This window comes from Sturnira hondurensis, unplaced genomic scaffold, assembly GCF_014824575.4.
Source record: "Sturnira hondurensis isolate 20B ecotype Veracruz unplaced genomic scaffold, ASM1482457v3 Scaffold0004474, whole genome shotgun sequence".
Lineage (NCBI taxonomy): Eukaryota > Metazoa > Chordata > Mammalia > Chiroptera > Phyllostomidae > Sturnira > Sturnira hondurensis.
In genome coordinates, this window is record NW_028077105.1 from 15,047,182 (window position 1) to 15,065,935 (window position 18,754).

An 18,754-nucleotide genomic window follows, 5' to 3' on the forward strand; every position below is an offset into this window, starting at 1 on the left:
GAGACTGTGGGGCAAACAAAATGAACCACCAGCAACCACACCAAAGGCCAGGCATCCAAAGAAGGTGATGTTGTGTACATGGTGGACTGGATGGGAGATCTCTATTTTGAGCTTCTTCCAGAAAACCAAATGATTAATGCCAACAAGTATTGCTCCCAGTTAGACCAACTGAAAGCAGCACTCGATGAAAAGCATTTGGAATTAGTCAACAGAAAACACATAATCTTCCATCAGGATAATGTAAGACCACATGTTTCTCTGATGACCAGGCAAAAAGTGTTACAGCTTGGCTGGGAAGTTCTGATTCATTTGCCATATTCACCAGGCATTGCACCTTTGGATTTTCATTTATTTCGGTCTTTACAAAATTCTCTTAGAGGAAAAAATGTCAGTTCTGCAGAAGACTGCAAAAGGTACCAGGAGCAGTTCTTTACTCAAACAAATAAAAAGTTTTGGGAAGATGGAATTATGAAGTTATCGGAAAGATGGCAGAAGGTAGTGAAACAAAATGGTGAATACATTGTTCGATAAAGTTATTGGCGAAAATGAAAAATGTATCTTTTATTTTTACTTAAAAACAAATAACTTTTGGCCAACCCAATAGAAACTTGAAAGAGATAGTTTCAGCACAGTATGGTAAGTATTATGTATGATGTGTGCAAAGGGTTACATGTGGAAATATAGAGAAAGAGTATGTTGGTTAGAATATACATTAAACAGCTACAGTAAATAGACACCAAAATGTAGTGGTTCAAAGAAGGCAGTTCTCTCTTATATAAAATTCACAAGTTCATAAAGTACAAGAGTGCAAGGTAGTAGGTGGGTCAGCTCAATGAGTTTATCCAGGGACCCCAGGTTCCTTTTATTTTATTTCCATTATATCCTAGGACAGAGGCTAGGCAACTTTTTCTGTAAAGGGTCATACATAAATATTTTAGGCCTACAAATTTTTGTAGTGGGAAAACTGACATAGACAGTATATAAGTATGCATGTGTTTCAGTAAAACTTTACGAAAACAGATGGTAGGTTAGTTTATGTCCAGAAGACATATTTTGCCAACCCCTGCCCTTGGGTATTGCCTTCATCTGCATGGTTGAAACAGCCACACTAACCACATGACTCTTTCAACCTGGCCACAGGAAGAGAGAGTGGAGGGTAAAATTCTTTATCCACTCACTTTCCATTGGCTAAAACTTGGTCATCTGCTCACACTCATCTGCAGTGGACACTGGTGATGATTTGGACACTGACATTTGCTTTGTTAATTTGGTCCCTGGGCTTGGTTGTAGGTGATGTCTCTGGGTGCCTTTTGTATCTGGTTTCTCTTCGTGTTGGGCCATCATGATTATTTCTTGTGTTGTTTGAAGGCAGGTGTTGAAGCTTTGAATATAGCTCATAGTTCCAGCATTAGAAAACTTAGAATATATTCCTCAGTCTTTTGGTATCTAGTGGAATTTAAAACATTAAATCTGATTTATTACTGTGGAGAGCCCTTCTTCTCCTTTGGACAACTGATTATATTATATAAACATGTTATTGAACAAAGTGACAGTGTACAGCTATTAATAAATTTAGCAAGTTTAAACCACCAATATATATTAAGTAAAAGCCATAGAAATTAAGACTTCTTATTTCTTGATTAGGAGAAAAAACAAGAACTGGAGTTATTTCTATTTTTGGATGATATTATAATTCCTAGTAGTCTATTTCTGGCAGTATTATTGCATATTTTAAACAAAGGACTAAAATTCTTTATTAGTCAGAAAATTAAAGCATTTTAATGCTAAGAGTAAAGTTTTATATGTAATTATTAGGAAATTTTAATCTCTGAGTAAGGCATTTAATTTTCATGTGTTTTAGTTCATCCATATGCAAACATTAATATAATAATAATTGTATTATATTTAATAATAATTGAAAATTATTCTTATGTTAAAATTGTATAGGACTTTAAAAGTCTTAATGAATGCCTGTCTTTTGCTTAGTGAACATGGTGAAAGATTTTAAGTTGTACAGAGTGTTACTTTCTTTCAATATTTTTTGTGGTTCTTTAGGAATTATTTAGGGCTAATGTGGCAACAGTGCATCTCCTGATGACATTTTTACTCTAATAATTATAAATTACTTTCCTAATTAAACATTTTGATACTTAGTTTTTTTAAATAGAGGTTTGAACATGAATTCATTTGCAGGATCTGCTGTATATCTCTCATGTATATAAGTAAAAAAGCTATGTAGTTTTTTATTGTTAGTTGATATATTTTTATTCACCACCTCTTAGTGTGTTTTTTTTATTTTGGCTCCTTGCAGTGTAAAGGAATCTTCTCAGGGGTGACCGTATGCTGTCTGATACCTGTTTGTCCTTGCTGTTTAGAAACTGTAATGGCTACTATCAAGTTCTAGCTCATGAACTCTTGGTTGAGGGTGTGGCTCCCTAGTTTCCTTTTCAAAATTATCATTCCTGTCTTTTTCTGTGGCCAGTTGGCTGATATTTCTTGCAGAGAATTCATTATAGGGGTTTCAGAAAGGTCTGGAGTAAACATGTCTAAAATGAAACAAATTTTCTATGGATTTTAATTAGCCTTACTTTTTCTCTGTAAATCATTGAGACTTACTTCTTTATTTCTCATTAAATGACCGTAGTGTAAGTTTTAAGAGGACAGGACTTTGTTATTCATGTGGCTATACCTACCTGCAAAGGAGTCTGGGAAGTGTAGTTTAGTCCTGTGCCCTGCTATAATTCAATTCCTGTGGAAGGAGATAGCAGCTTTTGGTAGATGGCTCTTGATTGCTTCCAGAGCATTGTTATGCTTTCCTGTTTCTGGCTGCTCAGACTTTGTGGAGGAGGAAGCTGGGGCTTCCTGGCTCGGTGAGCCTACAGGTACTTCACCAGTCAGTCTAATCAGGGTCATGCGATTCTGTCCTGTTTTCTGTGTCAGTTACTTTAATCCTGGGTCCTCCCTGAGTGACCTCACCTCTATGTCAGTTGTCCTGTGTGTGTTTTCAAGGGTGAAAACACAAAGGTTTTGTTCCTAACCTAGTGTCATCTTCTTTCAACACTTTCCTGTTTTATCATCATTTCTGGGGCTTTCAAATTATACATATATAGCTACATGTATTATGTTTATTTATTTATAGTTACATAATATGTAAGTCATATGTTAAATAATTTGACCAAATATATATCTGGTATATAGAAATTGCATGTATTTAATAATATATAATTTATATCTTTTAAAATCTTGGAACTTTAAAATTTCAGTCTATTTCTATGCAAATCCCACTGCATGGTTTTATAGCTCATATGAGAGGGAGAACCTTGCCTGTCCTTTCTTTGATATACACCGTTACCGTGATCTATTAACCAGAACTATTAAAAAGAAAGTTTCTGTGCTTATTTTCCTACTTTATTGCTGTTATTACAGTGATAAACAATAAATGTTTGTATTTCCTTTATATTTATAAAGAACTTTGAGATATATGAGGTCTGTATGGAAATAACCCAACCATTGTTACTATAATAAGAATGGTTTGTGCAACATCAATGTAACCCTGCAGCCAAGGAGAGTGGACTGGAATGTGCATGTGTGAACAATGATAACTTCACTGTACTAGTCAGTGGGGGCGGTAGATGCTGTTGAGTGAAGTGAGCATGTGTACTGTGTGGCCCGTGCATTCAAAATGACTGAGTAGAGCAACAGATCTGCATCAAATTTTGTGTTAAGTTTGGATGTTCCTCTGTGGAAACTATTTGGATGATTCAGAAGGCTGCACTATTGCCAACTGGTGATTGGCAGCTTCTTCAGACAACATGCTTCCTCATGCATCACATGTCATGCAGAGTTTTATGGCAAAACATCGAATCACCCAGTTGTCCTAACCCCTCTACAGCCCAGATTCAGCTCCCTGTGACTTCTGGTTTTCCCCAAAACTAAAATCAGCCTTTGAAATGGAGGAGATGTCAGACCATCAAGAAAAATACAACAGGGCAGCTTAAGGGGACTGGGAGAACTGAGGTGCCAATTGCCTACTTTGAAGCAGAATGAGACATCATTGTCCTGTTACACTGTTTCTTCTATCTTCTTCAATAAATGTCTCTATTTTTCATATTACATGGCTAGTTGCTTTCTGAACAGACCTTTTATATTTTCAATGATTTCTTGCTATAGCCATGTGAAATAGGTTTGTATTTTTATTTTATTTGTAGTTGAGGAAAACAGGACTTACTTATGATGACAGAACTGGTAGGTAAAGTAGTCAGGATTCTAATTTAGGTTTTCGACTCCAAATTTAGCACTGTACTCACTATGTTTAGTTAAATCTTTACTTGAGATTTAGACATTTCAATGGTTCAGTGGTTCAGGTCATATATACATATTTTTAAGACTGTATTTATTTATTTTAGACAGAGGGAGAGAAGGAAACATCAATGCGTGGTTGCCTCTCACATGCCCCCTACTGGAGACCTGACCTGGCCAGCAACCCAGGCTTTTCACCTGACTGGGAATTGAACCTGTGATCCTTTGGTTTGAAGGCTGGTGTTCAATCCACCGAGCCACACCAGCCAGGGCTATTTCTTATTTCTAAAATAAAGGGTTAGACTAGATTATTTTATGGTTTCATTTAACTCTAAAATTTTATTTCTAGGGATTGTAGATCTCAGTTGAATATACATATGAATGCTTGAGATTTTATACTTAATAAATGGGGAAATTTATTGTAAGGTTTTTTTGAGTTTTAAATTCATAGAGCTGAATGGCATCTTAGAAGTTATCCAGCTCATACTCCAACTAATTTCAGGAATCCCTTTTTTAACATCCCTGACAGTGGTTTCTCTAACCTCTATTGAAATGACCCACTGATAGGTTAACTCTTACTTAGGTCTAAATTATGACTACTGGTACCTGTAGATATAAAGAATTGGCAGATGATAAGGGAAGGAAAGAACTAGAAGGGAGGTAGAGAAATAAAACATGAAAGTGTAAAATAGGCCGAGTTTTGGTAGCATGATATTAACAGTTGACTTTATTGATAAATACTAGAATCCATGCCACTGGAACATCTTGCCTTAGACTCTGTTAATTTTACTACCTTGGTCCTTGTAACCAGATGACAAAAACCTTGGAAAAGCACACTTTTTGGGATTCCTTGTTCATTTTTTATTATTGTCATGTGAAGTCTGTTGTGCCATTCATTCTTTAAGAAAAACTGACATTTTTTTCCTCTTTAGAATTGTGTTCTTGGGGGGATTTTACGGAAAAAAGACAGGCAGTTTAGTTGAATGTTTTAACTTGTGCTAATAGTCTTTCTCTTACTGAGACTGCTTCGAATGTAAAGGTACAAAGAAATGATGCATTCCCTGAAGAACATCATGATGGTAGTGGTGGAATCTATGATTAACAAGTTTGAAGAAGATGAGATGCGAAGTCAGGAGAGGCAGAAAAAAATGCAAAAGGAGAAAAGCAGTAGTTACTGCACAGACAACTGCTCTGACAGCGATTCGTCATTCAATCAGGTGTGTTATTTAGTTGTGCAAAGTTTGTGTCTTGCAATAGTGTTTAGTAAACACTAGCCTTAAAACATTCTTTATTAGCTAGATTATTTTCTGCTTTCTAGCCATAAGCTTCAGAAGAAAAATAAACAGTACAATAACCTAATATTAAAGATTTAGCCCATGAGATAACTTCTTGTAGAATTATATATTCAGTGAGTGATTACATTATATCTGAAGCATGGAAAAGGCTCAGGGAAAGTGCAGGAAAGTACAGGCATGAAAGTTCAAGCAGCGTTGTAGTTACGTCTAGGGTGCTATTAGTGCCTTCTTTTTTATGTTGCTTTATCTTGCAGTATTATTCATCTCACATTTCTGGGCTTTATGTCTTCCGAGTCTTATTATGTTCTACACATTGCAATTGCTCAGCGAATAATAATAGTTTTCATTTGCACGGAGGTACACTGTCCTACTGGGACACTCAGCTCTTATTTAAATGCCTTGGGAAACAAAAATTCTGTGTTTGCTGCCAAATCCAAATACATCACTCCCTTCTCTTGTTCCCAATGCATTTTTTTTGCTTGGAATTATATTTGAAAATCATTTTTAGCGGTACTGCTTAAAGTGTACTAAATAAATGACTGTTCTGTCAATTGTATTACAGAGTTACAAATTTTGTCAAGGAAAATTGCAATTGATTTTAGACCAGTTGGATCCAGGGCAACCAAAAGAGGTAAGTGTGAAAGGACGGCTGTTAAGTCCGTACGTCTGTATGTGGGTAATGATTGTTGTAATCAGAGGCAACTGGGCTGTTCCTCTTGAAGGTGGTCTGTATTACTGTGGCGGGGCTAGGCAGACAGGCCCGCTGCGTTTCCAAGTCTGAAATGAAAGGTCAAGTGGGGGAGGTTCTCCTTAGAGAATCGTCATGATTTGTAGGATCACGTTTTTATTTCTAGTTTCTAGTTTCAGTTTTGGAGGGATGAAGTTACGAGCAGTTTTTCCCCAAACTGTCCTTAACAGTTGCTTTATGTGTGATATTTTAGTGATTTCTTTGAAGAAAAATTATTACATGTTCTTTCTACTTCTGGAAAATGTGAGCAGCTTTGACAAATACTCATTTGTTAGAAAAATGATTTTAAAGACACAACGCTGCTGAATTGTATCTATTCATCTTTTAAAGTTTGCATAAATTACTGTTTAGGAAGTATTATTCACTTGAAAGTTAGGATGAAGTAGAAAATATGTAGTATTTTGAGGTACCAAGACTCTTGTCTGTATCTTGCCATTTGGTCCCCGTGAATGAAGAGTTACGATTTTCTCCCACTGATTTTCTAGAAAATTAGAGGATAATACTTTCCTCTCAGAATTTTACACTCTGATTTATTTTTTAGTTTCACAGTAAACACTGTTTCAGAAGATATTGAAATGAAGTTTGAATTTTATATGGTAATGGTCTTCTTGTCTTTAGTTTAAGTGATTATTTAGAAATCTATATTTGTTCAAAAGCCTTATTCTATGTTTGCAAGTACGAAATTCTTAATGGGATTTCGTCCTAAAAATTAAAAGGAACAATGTTTTTAAAAACTCTTCATAGTTCCACCAAACCCTATCATAAATAAAGGAATTATTTCATAGCAATACAGAGACATTTTTAAAATACATTTGTATTCTGTCTTTTTTACCTAATACTTGCAACACTGAATCAAAGTGTCTGGTTTCTGAGGTGCCAGCTCTTGTGTCTGACTGCTCGCCTATTTATTTTTTTAATCTCCAGGCCTTAGTTATTTCAACTGAAAAAAAAAAACCAAAACAGGTTTTGACAAACAGGTTGGGATTGGTGTGTTATTACTAGTCGGAGAACAAATGGGGGAGACACTGGGTGACATCCGTAATTGGAGGAGAGCCACTGTTCTCCACTGCTGTCCCTTGGGTCACGCTTTTCTGAGTGAATTCAGATTGGATTTTGAGAAGAATGATTAAGAAGTAAGCTTTCTGTGAAAATACAGAAATTCAATTTTGCGTCATGCTGCTGAATGACTTTTTTCTACCTCAGTGGTTAGAAGGTCAGAAAATCTGGTGTAGCAGCAAAAACAAATGTAGATGTTTTGGGAAAAATGTGCCTGTATCCTGGGATGGGAACACTTTTCCGTTTCAGCCCGCAGACTGTAGGAACTCCTGCTCAAGTGGGGAAGGCCTATGGGACAGGCTGCAGGACAGCTGTGCCCTGGCAATTCAGCTTCTGCCACCACCTTTCTCTTCGCCCACTTAGGAGAGTCTAGGTCACATGTCCAATACACTTAGTATTTTTATTTTTGCTTTACATAAAATAACATACTTTTTCCTCTGTTTAAGAACAGGTTTTAAAATGAGTTTTTTTTTTTAAAAAAAGATTTTATTTATTTATCTTTAGAGGGGAAAGGAAGGAGAGAGAGAGAGAGAAGTATCAATGTATGGTTGCCTCTGGTGCGTCCCCTGCCGGGAGGGAACTGGCCTGCAACCCAGGCATGTGCCCTGACTGGGAATTGAACCATGATCGTCTGGTTCACAGGCCTGCGCTCAATCCACCGAGCTACACCAGCCAGGGCTAACATGAGTTCTTTTAACAGGTCTAGTATTCTAGAAATGCACATTTGCAACCTACATGATCCTATTAAACAATGTTACTCCAATACATTTAATAAAAAATATTTTATAAAATAACATCTATATCTCTTCAATGGCCTCTTTAAAACCATTATCTAGACTCTGCCTTTCAATATTTTTTAAAATTTGGAGAATTGGTCTTATTCTATCTAGCAGCTGAATATTAATAAAAATCTTTTAAAAAACTACAGGTGAGATATGAAGCCTTGCACACGTTATGTTCAGCACCACCATCCGATGTCCTGACCTGTGAAAACTGGACCACTCTCTGTGAGAAACTGACGATGTCTCTTTCAGATCCTGACCCTGTGTTTAGTGTAAGGAAACACCTCTAGAAATATTTAAAATAATCTGTTTTCCCTACTAGAAGCAAATGGAATATCATAATTTTCTTTAACGGTAGCTCAAACGGTGAAATTTCAGTTCTACCTTTTGAATTGTGGAGATTTTTTTAAAGGAATCAATTTACTGTTTCATGGTTTGATTCAAAGCATTGTATGGTCAGTATCACACTTCACTGACAAATTATAGTGGGCCTTGTTACCTTGTGCGTTTTGTTTTATCTTATGAAGGGATAGCCAAGCATATGCCATTGCTTTTGAGCTAAGAAAACTACTTTTAAAACCTTTTAAATTGTTTTTTGAAAGAATTCATGATATATGAAAATTTGAACTAAAATGATTAATTAAAATTTATTGTAATGGATGCATAAGAATTATTGTTATACATTTAGTTGTTTAGAGATTTCTTAACTACTTAAAAAAGAAGTTTGAAAAGTATAAAGCTAAGAGTTAGAAGATGATCGAGGTGAATGATATGCAAATACATAAAATTCCCTAAATTATAAAATTTGAATCCATAAAGATAAATGATTGAAAAAATTTTAATATGATTTGTCAGGGATACTCCTTGCATAACTATAGGTAAGATGGTTAAAAAAATGCAGTAATTCTTTTTTTTAAAGATTTTATTTATTTATCTTTAGAGGGGAAAGGAGAGAGGGAGAGAAACATCAATGTATGGTTGCCTTTGGTGTGTCCCCTGGCCTGCAGGGAACCAGCCTGCAACCCAGGCATGTGCCCTGACTGGGAACCGAACCACAATCCTCTGGTTCGCAGGCCTGTGCTCAATCCACTGAGCTGCACCAGCCAGGGCTAAAAATGCAGTAATTCTTGGCTAATATCTATAATGTAAATTAAAAAAAAATCTTGAGTGTATCCTAGCATCATATTTAAATACAAATTAGGCCTTTTTAGAGAATCTTTTCTTCATAATTGATATGTCAGTGAAGAAAAATTTTGCTTTATAACTTATGTAGTATTTTTATTGAATTTTTGAGGCATTAAGTACAGAGTTAAATAGATTTAACTGTTGAATAAATATTTATTGGATACCTATGGTGTGTATCATTCTAGTTTAGGTGCTAGGCACACAATACAAGACAGAGGTCTACCTTCATAGGTCTTACATTCTAGTAGAGAAGATAGTAAAGAGACAGTTATAAGAAACTCAGTACATTTCTGTGTTTAAAAACTCTTCCATCAATGAAGATATATTAGTAAACAGAAGTGGTTTGTAAACAAGTGGTTTGTTATTTTTATAAGGGGGAAAAAGCTGTTTAATTACCTAATACCTGCATGCAGTTCAACCTTACTAACACCAGAGGGTGATGCAGACTTCTGTAAACAAAAACAAAAGCTAAAAAACCAAACTCAATGACTCAAGAACTTCAAGGGGGAAAAACATATTTTAGGTTCACCTTTAACATTTCAAGGCTGACTGACAGCAAATATAGTTATGAATTTTTCTTTTACTTAACAGAATAGTAGTCAGATAGGTTTCTTTTAATTATTTAAAATAATTATGTGACAACTTTATAAATATAGGAAAGATCCTAATGGGTCAGTATAAATGGCTTTATTTAGCCATTATAGATTATTACATAGCAAGAGTCAGTATCAATCATTAATTTTAAAAAATTGGTCCCTGGCTGGTGTAGCTCAGTGGATTGAGCTCAGGCTGCGAACCACACGATCGCGGTTCGAGTCCCAGTCAGGGCACATGCCTGGGTTGCAGGCCAGTTCCCGGCAGGGGACTCACGAGAGGCAACCATACATTGATATTTCTCTCCTTCTCTCCTTCTCTTCCTCTCTAAAAAGATAAATAAATAAAATATTAAAAAAAAATTGGAAGACGTTGTTAAGGAGGGGAAATGGTAATAGAACCAATCATTTTGGAGTAGAAAACAAAGCATGTTAATTTTTCATTTTGAATTTTTGCTCGATCCAAATTCTCTTTGAGTTTAATTCTGTTTCTTCATTTCCTACTCTAAAGGACTCTTAAGGTGTAACTGATTGAAGTCTGTAGCATTTGAAAAGTGTGACAGACACTGAGCAATTGCTGCAAATATAAAAATAGGCTTTCCAAATAATTTAATATTATGTGTTCAGCAGGAGTCTCTTAGAGTTAGTAGAAAATATTTTAGTCATTTGCATAAACATCTTTTAGTGTATTATTCTAATATTTGATATAGGTAAAATTATTAGTTTTTTCCCTCAAAGTAGAACATTTGAGGCAATTTTTTATTTTTATTTAATGGGAAGTTGAACTTCACTGTTAGGATTAATCTCATCTCAATATTAAAGTTGGTATTATGAAAATGATAGTAGTAGCTATCATTTTTGAGTACCTACTAGTACCAGGTACTGTTCTAACTGTATCTGCTATCTCATTTAATTCATTTACCTAGTGAGAGTTTCTACTTTAAGTTTTAATAATGTTCTGAAAATATATTATTACATAATGCTTCTTCTTGTGAGTAGGCAAAATTATTAGAGTCCTGTATATATACTGAGACTACCTATGTAAGCAATTAAGTAAAAGGCCACATATTGGACAGAGTGCTATATATATATATATATATATATATATATATATATATATTTTTTATAGTTAGTAACAGTACTCTGTTTCCTTGACACCATCATATTGTACCCTCCTCTGTCAAAACTCACCACCCACCCTGTATCTGTATCTGATACCAGATTTTACAACAACATACTGCTGTCTTACATTTATTGTTAGTTCTACTTTTTGCCAACCAACATAAGAATGTGCCCTTTTAAAAATAGGTACATTTTTACACAAGTTTATTATTATTATTGCATTTATTGGGGTGATCCTGGTTAATAGGATCATGTAGGTTTCAAGCATATCTTTCTATGGTATATAATCTGTATGCTGCATCGTTGGCCCACCACCCACAGTCAAACCACGTATTTGGCTCCCTTTACCCCGCCCACTTCCCCACCTCCTCCCTCTGGTAGCCACTCTATCGTTTTCTGTATCTACGAGTTTCTGTTTTATATCCTACATATGAGGGAAATCATATGGTTCTTAGCTTTTCTGACTGACTTATTTTGCTTAGCATAATATTCTCAAGGTCCATCTGTGTTGTTGCAAGTGGCAGTATTTCATCTTTTCTTGTGGCTGAGTAGTATTCCATTGTATATGTGTATGACATCTTTCTTCTTTATTTGATCCTCTATCGAGGGACACTTTGGTCGTTTCCATGTCTTGGTCACTGTGAATAATGCTGCAGTGACTATAGGGGTGCATCTATCTTTGTGAAGAAATGTTTCCAACTTTTTCAGGTACATACCCGGAAGAGGGGTTATTGGGTCATATAGTAACTCTGTTCTGATTTTTTGAGGAATGCCATACTGTTTCCCATAGTGGCTGAACCAGTTTACATTCCCATCTGCAGTGAATGAAGGTTTCTTTTTCTCCACAACTTCTCCAGCACTTGTTACTACCTGTCTTATTGATAGTAGCCATTCTAACAGATATGAGGTGGTATCTCATTGTCGTTTTACTTGTGTTTCCCAATAGCTGGTGAAGTTGAATATTTTTTCGTATACCTGTTGACCATTTGTATGTTTTCTTGGGAGAAGTGTCTATTTAGGTCTTTTGCCAATTTTTTTAAGTTGGATTATTTGGTTGATGTTTAGTTGTGTGAGTTATTTATATATTTTTGACATTAACCCTTTGTTGTAGCTGTTCTTTGCAAATGTGATTTGCCTTTAAGTTTGTTGCCTTTTTGTTTTGTTGTTTGTTTCTTTTGCTATGCAGAATCTTTTTTAGTTTGACATAGTCCCATTCATTTATTTTTGTCTTCACTTCCCTAACCTTCAGGGTCAAATTTATAAAATGCTCTCTACAAGCAAAGTCCATAAGTTTAGTATCTAAATTTTCCTTTATGTCTTTTAATGTTTCAGATCTTATATTTAGGTCTTTGATCTTTTTTTGAATTCAATTTTGTACATGGGGACAAATTGTAATCTATTTTAATTTCTTTGCATGTGGCTTTCTAATTTTTCTGAAGAGACTTTTTTTGTTTTTCCATTGTGTGTTTTTGGCTCCTTTTTCAAAAATTACTTGCCCATATACATCCTACACAAGTTTCTGAATGATTTATTTTCTAAGTTTTTTACTATGTGAAAAGTGATTCATCTTTATTCTATTTTTTGTAAGAATTTTTGATGCAAATGTTTTGTTTTATTTTCATAGGACCGGATTTTAAAATTCTATGCACAGACATTCACCCTTTCACCATTACATCTGACAAAGGAAATTTATACAAGCATAGGTATGTTTGTTAAGTCATTTAATTTTTTTTCTTTTATTTATATTGAATAAAATAGATCAGAAATAACTTCTTTTTTGTCAGAAAGCACTGTCATTGAATGGTATACTAGTATATATTTTTTTACTTTCAGCTAAATATTTGGAGATATACTTTCTTTCTAGAGAAAATCATATTCCTCCTGTTTCAACTGGCATAGATATAACTAGTCCTAATATGATCCGCTTACTTAAAAAGGTATTCATTTGCTGTACATGCTTTTATTTTTATTTAAATAGTTCCATATTTAAGAATTCTCATGTTTTGATAACTGTCATGCACTGCTTGTTAGGTTCGTCTTCTAAATGAATATCAGAAGGAGGCTCCATGCTTCTGGATTCGCCACCCTGAGAAGTGAGTCCTCTAATTGATGCCAACATAAAATGTAGAAAAGTGTTACTGGCCCACATGCATTCTAGACAGAAAGAGTGGAGCATGTCTTAGTTGGTTTATGTGATTAGGAAGGGACTAATAAAGCTATTTTTTAGCTTTTCATGTTTTGTACTTAGTCTTTCGAATGGCTCTGTGCAGGTATCATTTTGCATCATTTGTTTATCACCATAAGGTCAAAAGAGGGTGTTATAACTTCTAGTTCTTTCATTATGGGTCTTTAGTACTTTGAATAAGTTCCTTGAGTGTTCTTTAAATTTTTTCCTTTTAATTCTAAAATTTTTAATAGGGCTCTAAGAGCAACCGTGAGTCTAAAAAAGGAAAGTTAAATTTGAAAAGCCAGTGTTAAAATAGAAAGAAGATAAGTTTATAAAGTAGAAGAGCCATTTACTGAAATATAAAAACATAGTTTCTAAAAGTTACTTAACACTATCATTTCATGAATACAAGATGTATCACCAGTTATATATATAAATACATTTATGTGTATGTGTGTGTGTATATGCATGTATATGTGTATGTGTATTTAGCATTTGTTTTTTCTTTCCCAAACTTTAAGGTATATGGAAGAAATTGTGGAGAGTACTTTGTCCTTATTATCACTTAAACATGATCAAAGTCATCTTGTGTCACAAAAGGTTTTGCATCCCATCTACTTTCTTGTATTGGTTGATACCAAGGCTGTGTGGTTCAAAAAGTGGATGGTAAGAAAAAATAAACTAAGGTTTTATACTTTTAAGTACATAGCTGTATTTCAAAGAATAGCTGATGTTTGAGTGTTTGCTATGTACTGAGTTATAATCTCTTTTATATGTGTTAACTATTTTTTTGTGTGATTATTGTTTTAAAAAGTTTTTATTGTTGTTCAAAGATAGTTGTCTCCATTTTCCCCCAACTACTCCCCCCCACCTCAGCCATACCCACCTCCCACCCTTGATTCTACCCCACTTTGGCTTTGTCCATGTGTCCTTTATACATGTTCCTTGACAACCCTTCTCCCTTTCCCCCCCATTGCCCCCTTCCACCTCCCCTCTGGTTACTGTCAGTTTGTTCTTAATTGAAGTGTCTCTGGTTATATTTTGCTTGCTTGGTTGTATTGTTGATTAGATTCCACTTATAGGTGAGATCATATGGTATTTGTCTTTTACTGCCTGGCTTATTTCACTTAGCATAATGCACTCCAGATCCATCCATGCTGTTGCAAAGGGTTGGAGCTCATTCTTTCTTTCTGCTGCATAGAATTCTATTGTGTAAATGTACCACAGTTTTTTGATCCACTCATTCATTGATGGGCACTTAGATTGCTTCCAGTATTTGGCTATTGTAAATTGTGCTGTTCTGAACATTGGAGTGTGCATAGGTTCTTTTGAGTTGGTGTTTCAGGGTTCTTGGGGTATAGTCTCAGCAACAGAATTGCCAGGTGAAAAGGCAGTTCCATCTTTAGTTTTCTGAGAAAATTCCATACTGTTTTCCACAGTGGCTGCACCAGTCTGCATTCCAACCAACAGTGTACTAGGATCCCCTTTTCTACACAACCTTGCCAGCACTTGTTGTTTGTTAATTTGGTTATGATGGCCATTTTGACCAGTGTGCAGTGGTATCTCATAGTGGTTATAATTTGCATCTCTCTGATGGCTAATGATGCTGAGCATCTTTTCATATGTCTCTGGGTCCTCTGTATGTCCTCCTTGGAGAAGCATCTGTTCAGGTCCTTTAATTTTTATAACAATGTATGAGATAGTTGGTATTATTATTCCGTTTAACAGATAACAGCAACTGAGGAATAGGGAAGTTAAACATCTTGTCAGGATTGTGTATCTAGTAAGCCATTAAACCAGAATAGAGTTATAAATGGTAATTCATTTGAATGTATTAAGCTGAATGACATCCATAACTAGTCATCTTTAGTTTAAAAACTTCAAATTTTTAAAGCAGGTGTGGTAGAAATATGGGTTCAATGAGCATTTTTCTCTGGCTTATGTGATATCTCTGAAAATATTCCTCTACTTGCCTTTTCCTGAACCTGCAGTTTGAGGAATCTGGTTAATGCCCGACTGCTGGTGATTTCCTGCAGATATCATCACTGTCCTCAAACCAAAATTAATATTAGAGGAAAGAGATCCTTACACTGTTTCCTCCCTCATCTGCTGTTGAATACAAGTGGCCGATGTCTGGCCGTAGTCGCATCAGTGCTGGCTTGGGTTTCACGTCTTTGTCCCTTTCAGCCTGTCTACTGAGCACTGTATATTTGTGGGAAAGGGAGGGGCCGGGCCCATGACTTGCTGTGCAAAGCTGCAGTACATTGATTTATTGTTTAGCACAATTTGGATATTACCTAGATCATGACCCTAGATCATGACCGTCCCCGGTGCAAGGGTTGTGATTTTCACCCCCACACCCACGTTGGCATTCATCGTTGGGCTCTGTCATACACTGGTAGTCTGATTTTTTTAGTAGTAGTTTTAAAGTAGTTTAGTATGGAGACTGATCACAGTTGAGAGATAGAATGTTTTTCTATTGCTCAGCCCTACACTGATTTTTTTATATAATTTGGATTCTTGTGATTGCTATGCCCATAACCTATTATACATAGAAAAACCTGTTTGGAATGATTACAATAATTTAAAACTAAGGTACTGTGTAATTTATGGTAATATTGGAAGTGATGTAGGAAAAACAGATTTTGAATAGAATAGTTTGAATGTTAAATGCCATTTTTTCCTCCTAATTTTAGCATGGATATTATAGCAGAACTGTTGTACTAAGACTTCTTGAAAAGAAATATAAATCTCTGGTAAGTCTGTATTTCTGTTCTTTTGTTGAGATATAATATCACAAAAGGATATATGATGTTATAACTTGAATGTGCAAAGATGAAGTGATAATTATTGGATAATAAAGGAGTCCCCCTTTTATGTGATTTTCAAACTACCATTCTCTGGAACATAAAAGGATAAAAGTAGAGTCTTCAAATACAGCTGGGATAACAGTGAGGAAAACACATAACTGTATAGTAATTTTGGCTGTTAATAAGCTAGTTTGAGATATAAACCACATTTTTAAGTATTATCATGTAATGTAATTCATATCAGTGTTTTGTAAGGGAGTGAGTTCTATAAAATATACCCAGGCTATTGACTTAAAGTTGAATGAAAAAACTCAGAATGATAGATGTTTTTGCATTTGTAAAAGTTGATCCAGGTTATACCAAATGGAACTAGTACTGTGAAATACAGTAGCAGAATTTTTTACATTTATTGCTCTTAGTAGAAAAATATGTAAAGGCAGTTAAAAGAAATGAAAAGAAATCAGCAATTCAAATAATTGTGATAAACATGAAAAATATGAAATTTATTAAAATATTTAGCAAGTTATACTAATAGGACTTTGAGATGATAAATATGATTTATATAGTTAGAATCTTGGGTTTAGAAGTCAGGTGAGGGGAAAGATTCATGGAATTGTGAATTTTTTTTGATTTTATTTATTTATTCATCTTTAGAGGGGAAGCAGAGAGGGAGAGAAACATCAATGTATGGTTGCCTTTTGTGTGTCCCCTGCTGGGAGTTGGCCTGCAGGGAACCCACCTGCAACCCAGGCATGTGCCCTGACTGGGAATCAAACCACGATCCTCTGGTTCGCAGGCGCACGCTCAATCCACTGAGCTACACCAACCAGAGCAGAATTGTGAATTTTTGAGTGAATGTAGTAGAGCATAAAGTGAAAGAGAAGAGTAATTGTTTTGTGTTTGAGAATCAAAACAATTGAGCTTCAGAAAGGAGAAGAGGTATATTGAAAAAAAAACGGAATTTATTTGTAGAGGTAATAGGTGGTTAAAAATCTTTAGACAAACTCAATTGAAATAGTATCTTTCCACGTCTCATTTCTCTCCCATTTTATTCTCAGAATTAATGATCAGATTTTGCACATACACAGTGGAGACTTTGAACCATTTGTCTTTTGTTGTAAAAGAAGTCCTCTCATAAAGCCTTTAGTCAGAGCGGCCTATTCAGCATGGTGACCTGCTACGGCAGTTCTCCCAGCTTCTCTTTTGTGCTTTGGACAACATTTTCTGCATCAGTGGGATGTCTGCTTCGCCCAGTACGGGAGCCACCAGCTATATCTGTCTCTTGGAAACTTGAAATGTGATTAGGGAAACTGAGAAACTCCATTTTTCATTTTCTTTAATTTCACTTTATAACTAATATCTGCTTTGTGGCTACTCTGTGTGATTCTGTTTGTTAGAGTTATGACATTTATGACGTTTTCCATGGGTAGCTATAGGCAACAGATAATTTATGTATATGTACTGTCATTTTTAAAAAGAGATAGCTGAGGAAGTTGAGAGTTTTATTTCCATAGTATTGCAAAGTCATGAACTAGTTGGAAGGTACTTTGGCTATCAGCGTAAATATTTAACTTTTTATTTTTAACAACTTGAATCTTTGCCCATCAACTCTTAAGGGAATGACTCCTGAAATGGCTTTGTGTAATGCATTTTCTATTCTTCTTTCTTTCACAAAGTCATTTAGAAATATTGACAGTAATGTTATTTAGATTCTCAGTTTGCTTTTTCTATCATAGGTTCTTTCTACAACAGTATATTTTTAATACTCCCTCCACCCTCTCATCTTGGTACATATTGATAGTGCAGGAGAATAAGTATCAGATTTGATCCTGAATTTTACAGCAAATTTCTATCTTCTGAGGTTTAGGATGGTCATTCTTCACACCTTCAATTGGATGCTAGACTAACATCTAAATTTACCAACTTTAGATCTGCTTTCTGTTCCCGTGTTTTAAAGGGATATTGTATGATGTGATTATTTCTTTACTGAGATTGTACCTTTTTCTCTGATTGTTACTTATTCTCAAATAAAATGTGACATGCTTAAGAAGCTAGGGGAAGAAGTACCAGGAACAGAAGTGGGTGTAAGTGAGTTGTGAAGGTGAAGCTAGGTATGGGTGCAAGGCGGATAGGCTTCTGAAGGTGTGATGGAAATGAACTTGAGTCTTTGAGAGAGATTATTTTGGAGAGAGTGTTTTGAGTTCTCAGTTAAAGAAGCTAACTGTTCTTTGCTCCTTTGTTTTATTCTTTAGAACTTCTTTGACTTATTTTTTTTATAATGGCAGTTGTTATTCTAAATCATGTTTGTTGTTGCTTTTTAACAAGGTATGTGTAAGAATTAGGATTGCAAGAGTAAGTTTATCTAGAAAGAGGGAGTTCCATCAGGAGGATGCTGCGTCTTTGAGTTGGAGAAACTCATGACAAACAAGAATCAGATCACTACACTTTTGGGCAAGAGTGGGTGCTCATAAATGTTGTGTCAGGTTCCGACCAAGCCAGAGCTTGGAAGGGGCTATGTGATCAGTGACATGGCAACCAATGACTTGCCTCTCTCATGAATTGACAAGCCAGGGAGTGTCCTCACAAAATTTTTGTAGGAGTCCCAAGGGAATTTGACCAGTTGCTTTTGCATAATATTTTTGCTAGTAGCTGGTAAAAATAGGGCTGACTAGCATTGATTGATCGGGTTGGACTGTG

The 18,754-nt window shown here is 35.3% G+C and overlaps 1 protein-coding gene across 2 annotated transcripts in view; it reads left to right on the plus strand.

Annotated features, from left to right (window-relative positions):
- Window positions 1-18,754, plus strand: part of TBC1D32 (TBC1 domain family member 32) — a 181,799-nt gene that overhangs the window by 16,234 nt on the left and 146,811 nt on the right. For both annotated transcript variants that reach the window (XM_037045843.1, XM_037045842.1), the window contains exons 4-11: window positions 5,339-5,516; window positions 6,157-6,225; window positions 8,327-8,452; window positions 12,705-12,783; window positions 12,914-13,017; window positions 13,112-13,173; window positions 13,769-13,913; window positions 15,944-16,003. In XM_037045843.1, the coding sequence (XP_036901738.1) occupies window positions 5,339-5,516; window positions 6,157-6,225; window positions 8,327-8,452; window positions 12,705-12,783; window positions 12,914-13,017; window positions 13,112-13,173; window positions 13,769-13,913; window positions 15,944-16,003 (823 nt within the window). The remainder of the gene's footprint in view (window positions 1-5,338; window positions 5,517-6,156; window positions 6,226-8,326; window positions 8,453-12,704; window positions 12,784-12,913; window positions 13,018-13,111; window positions 13,174-13,768; window positions 13,914-15,943; window positions 16,004-18,754) is intronic.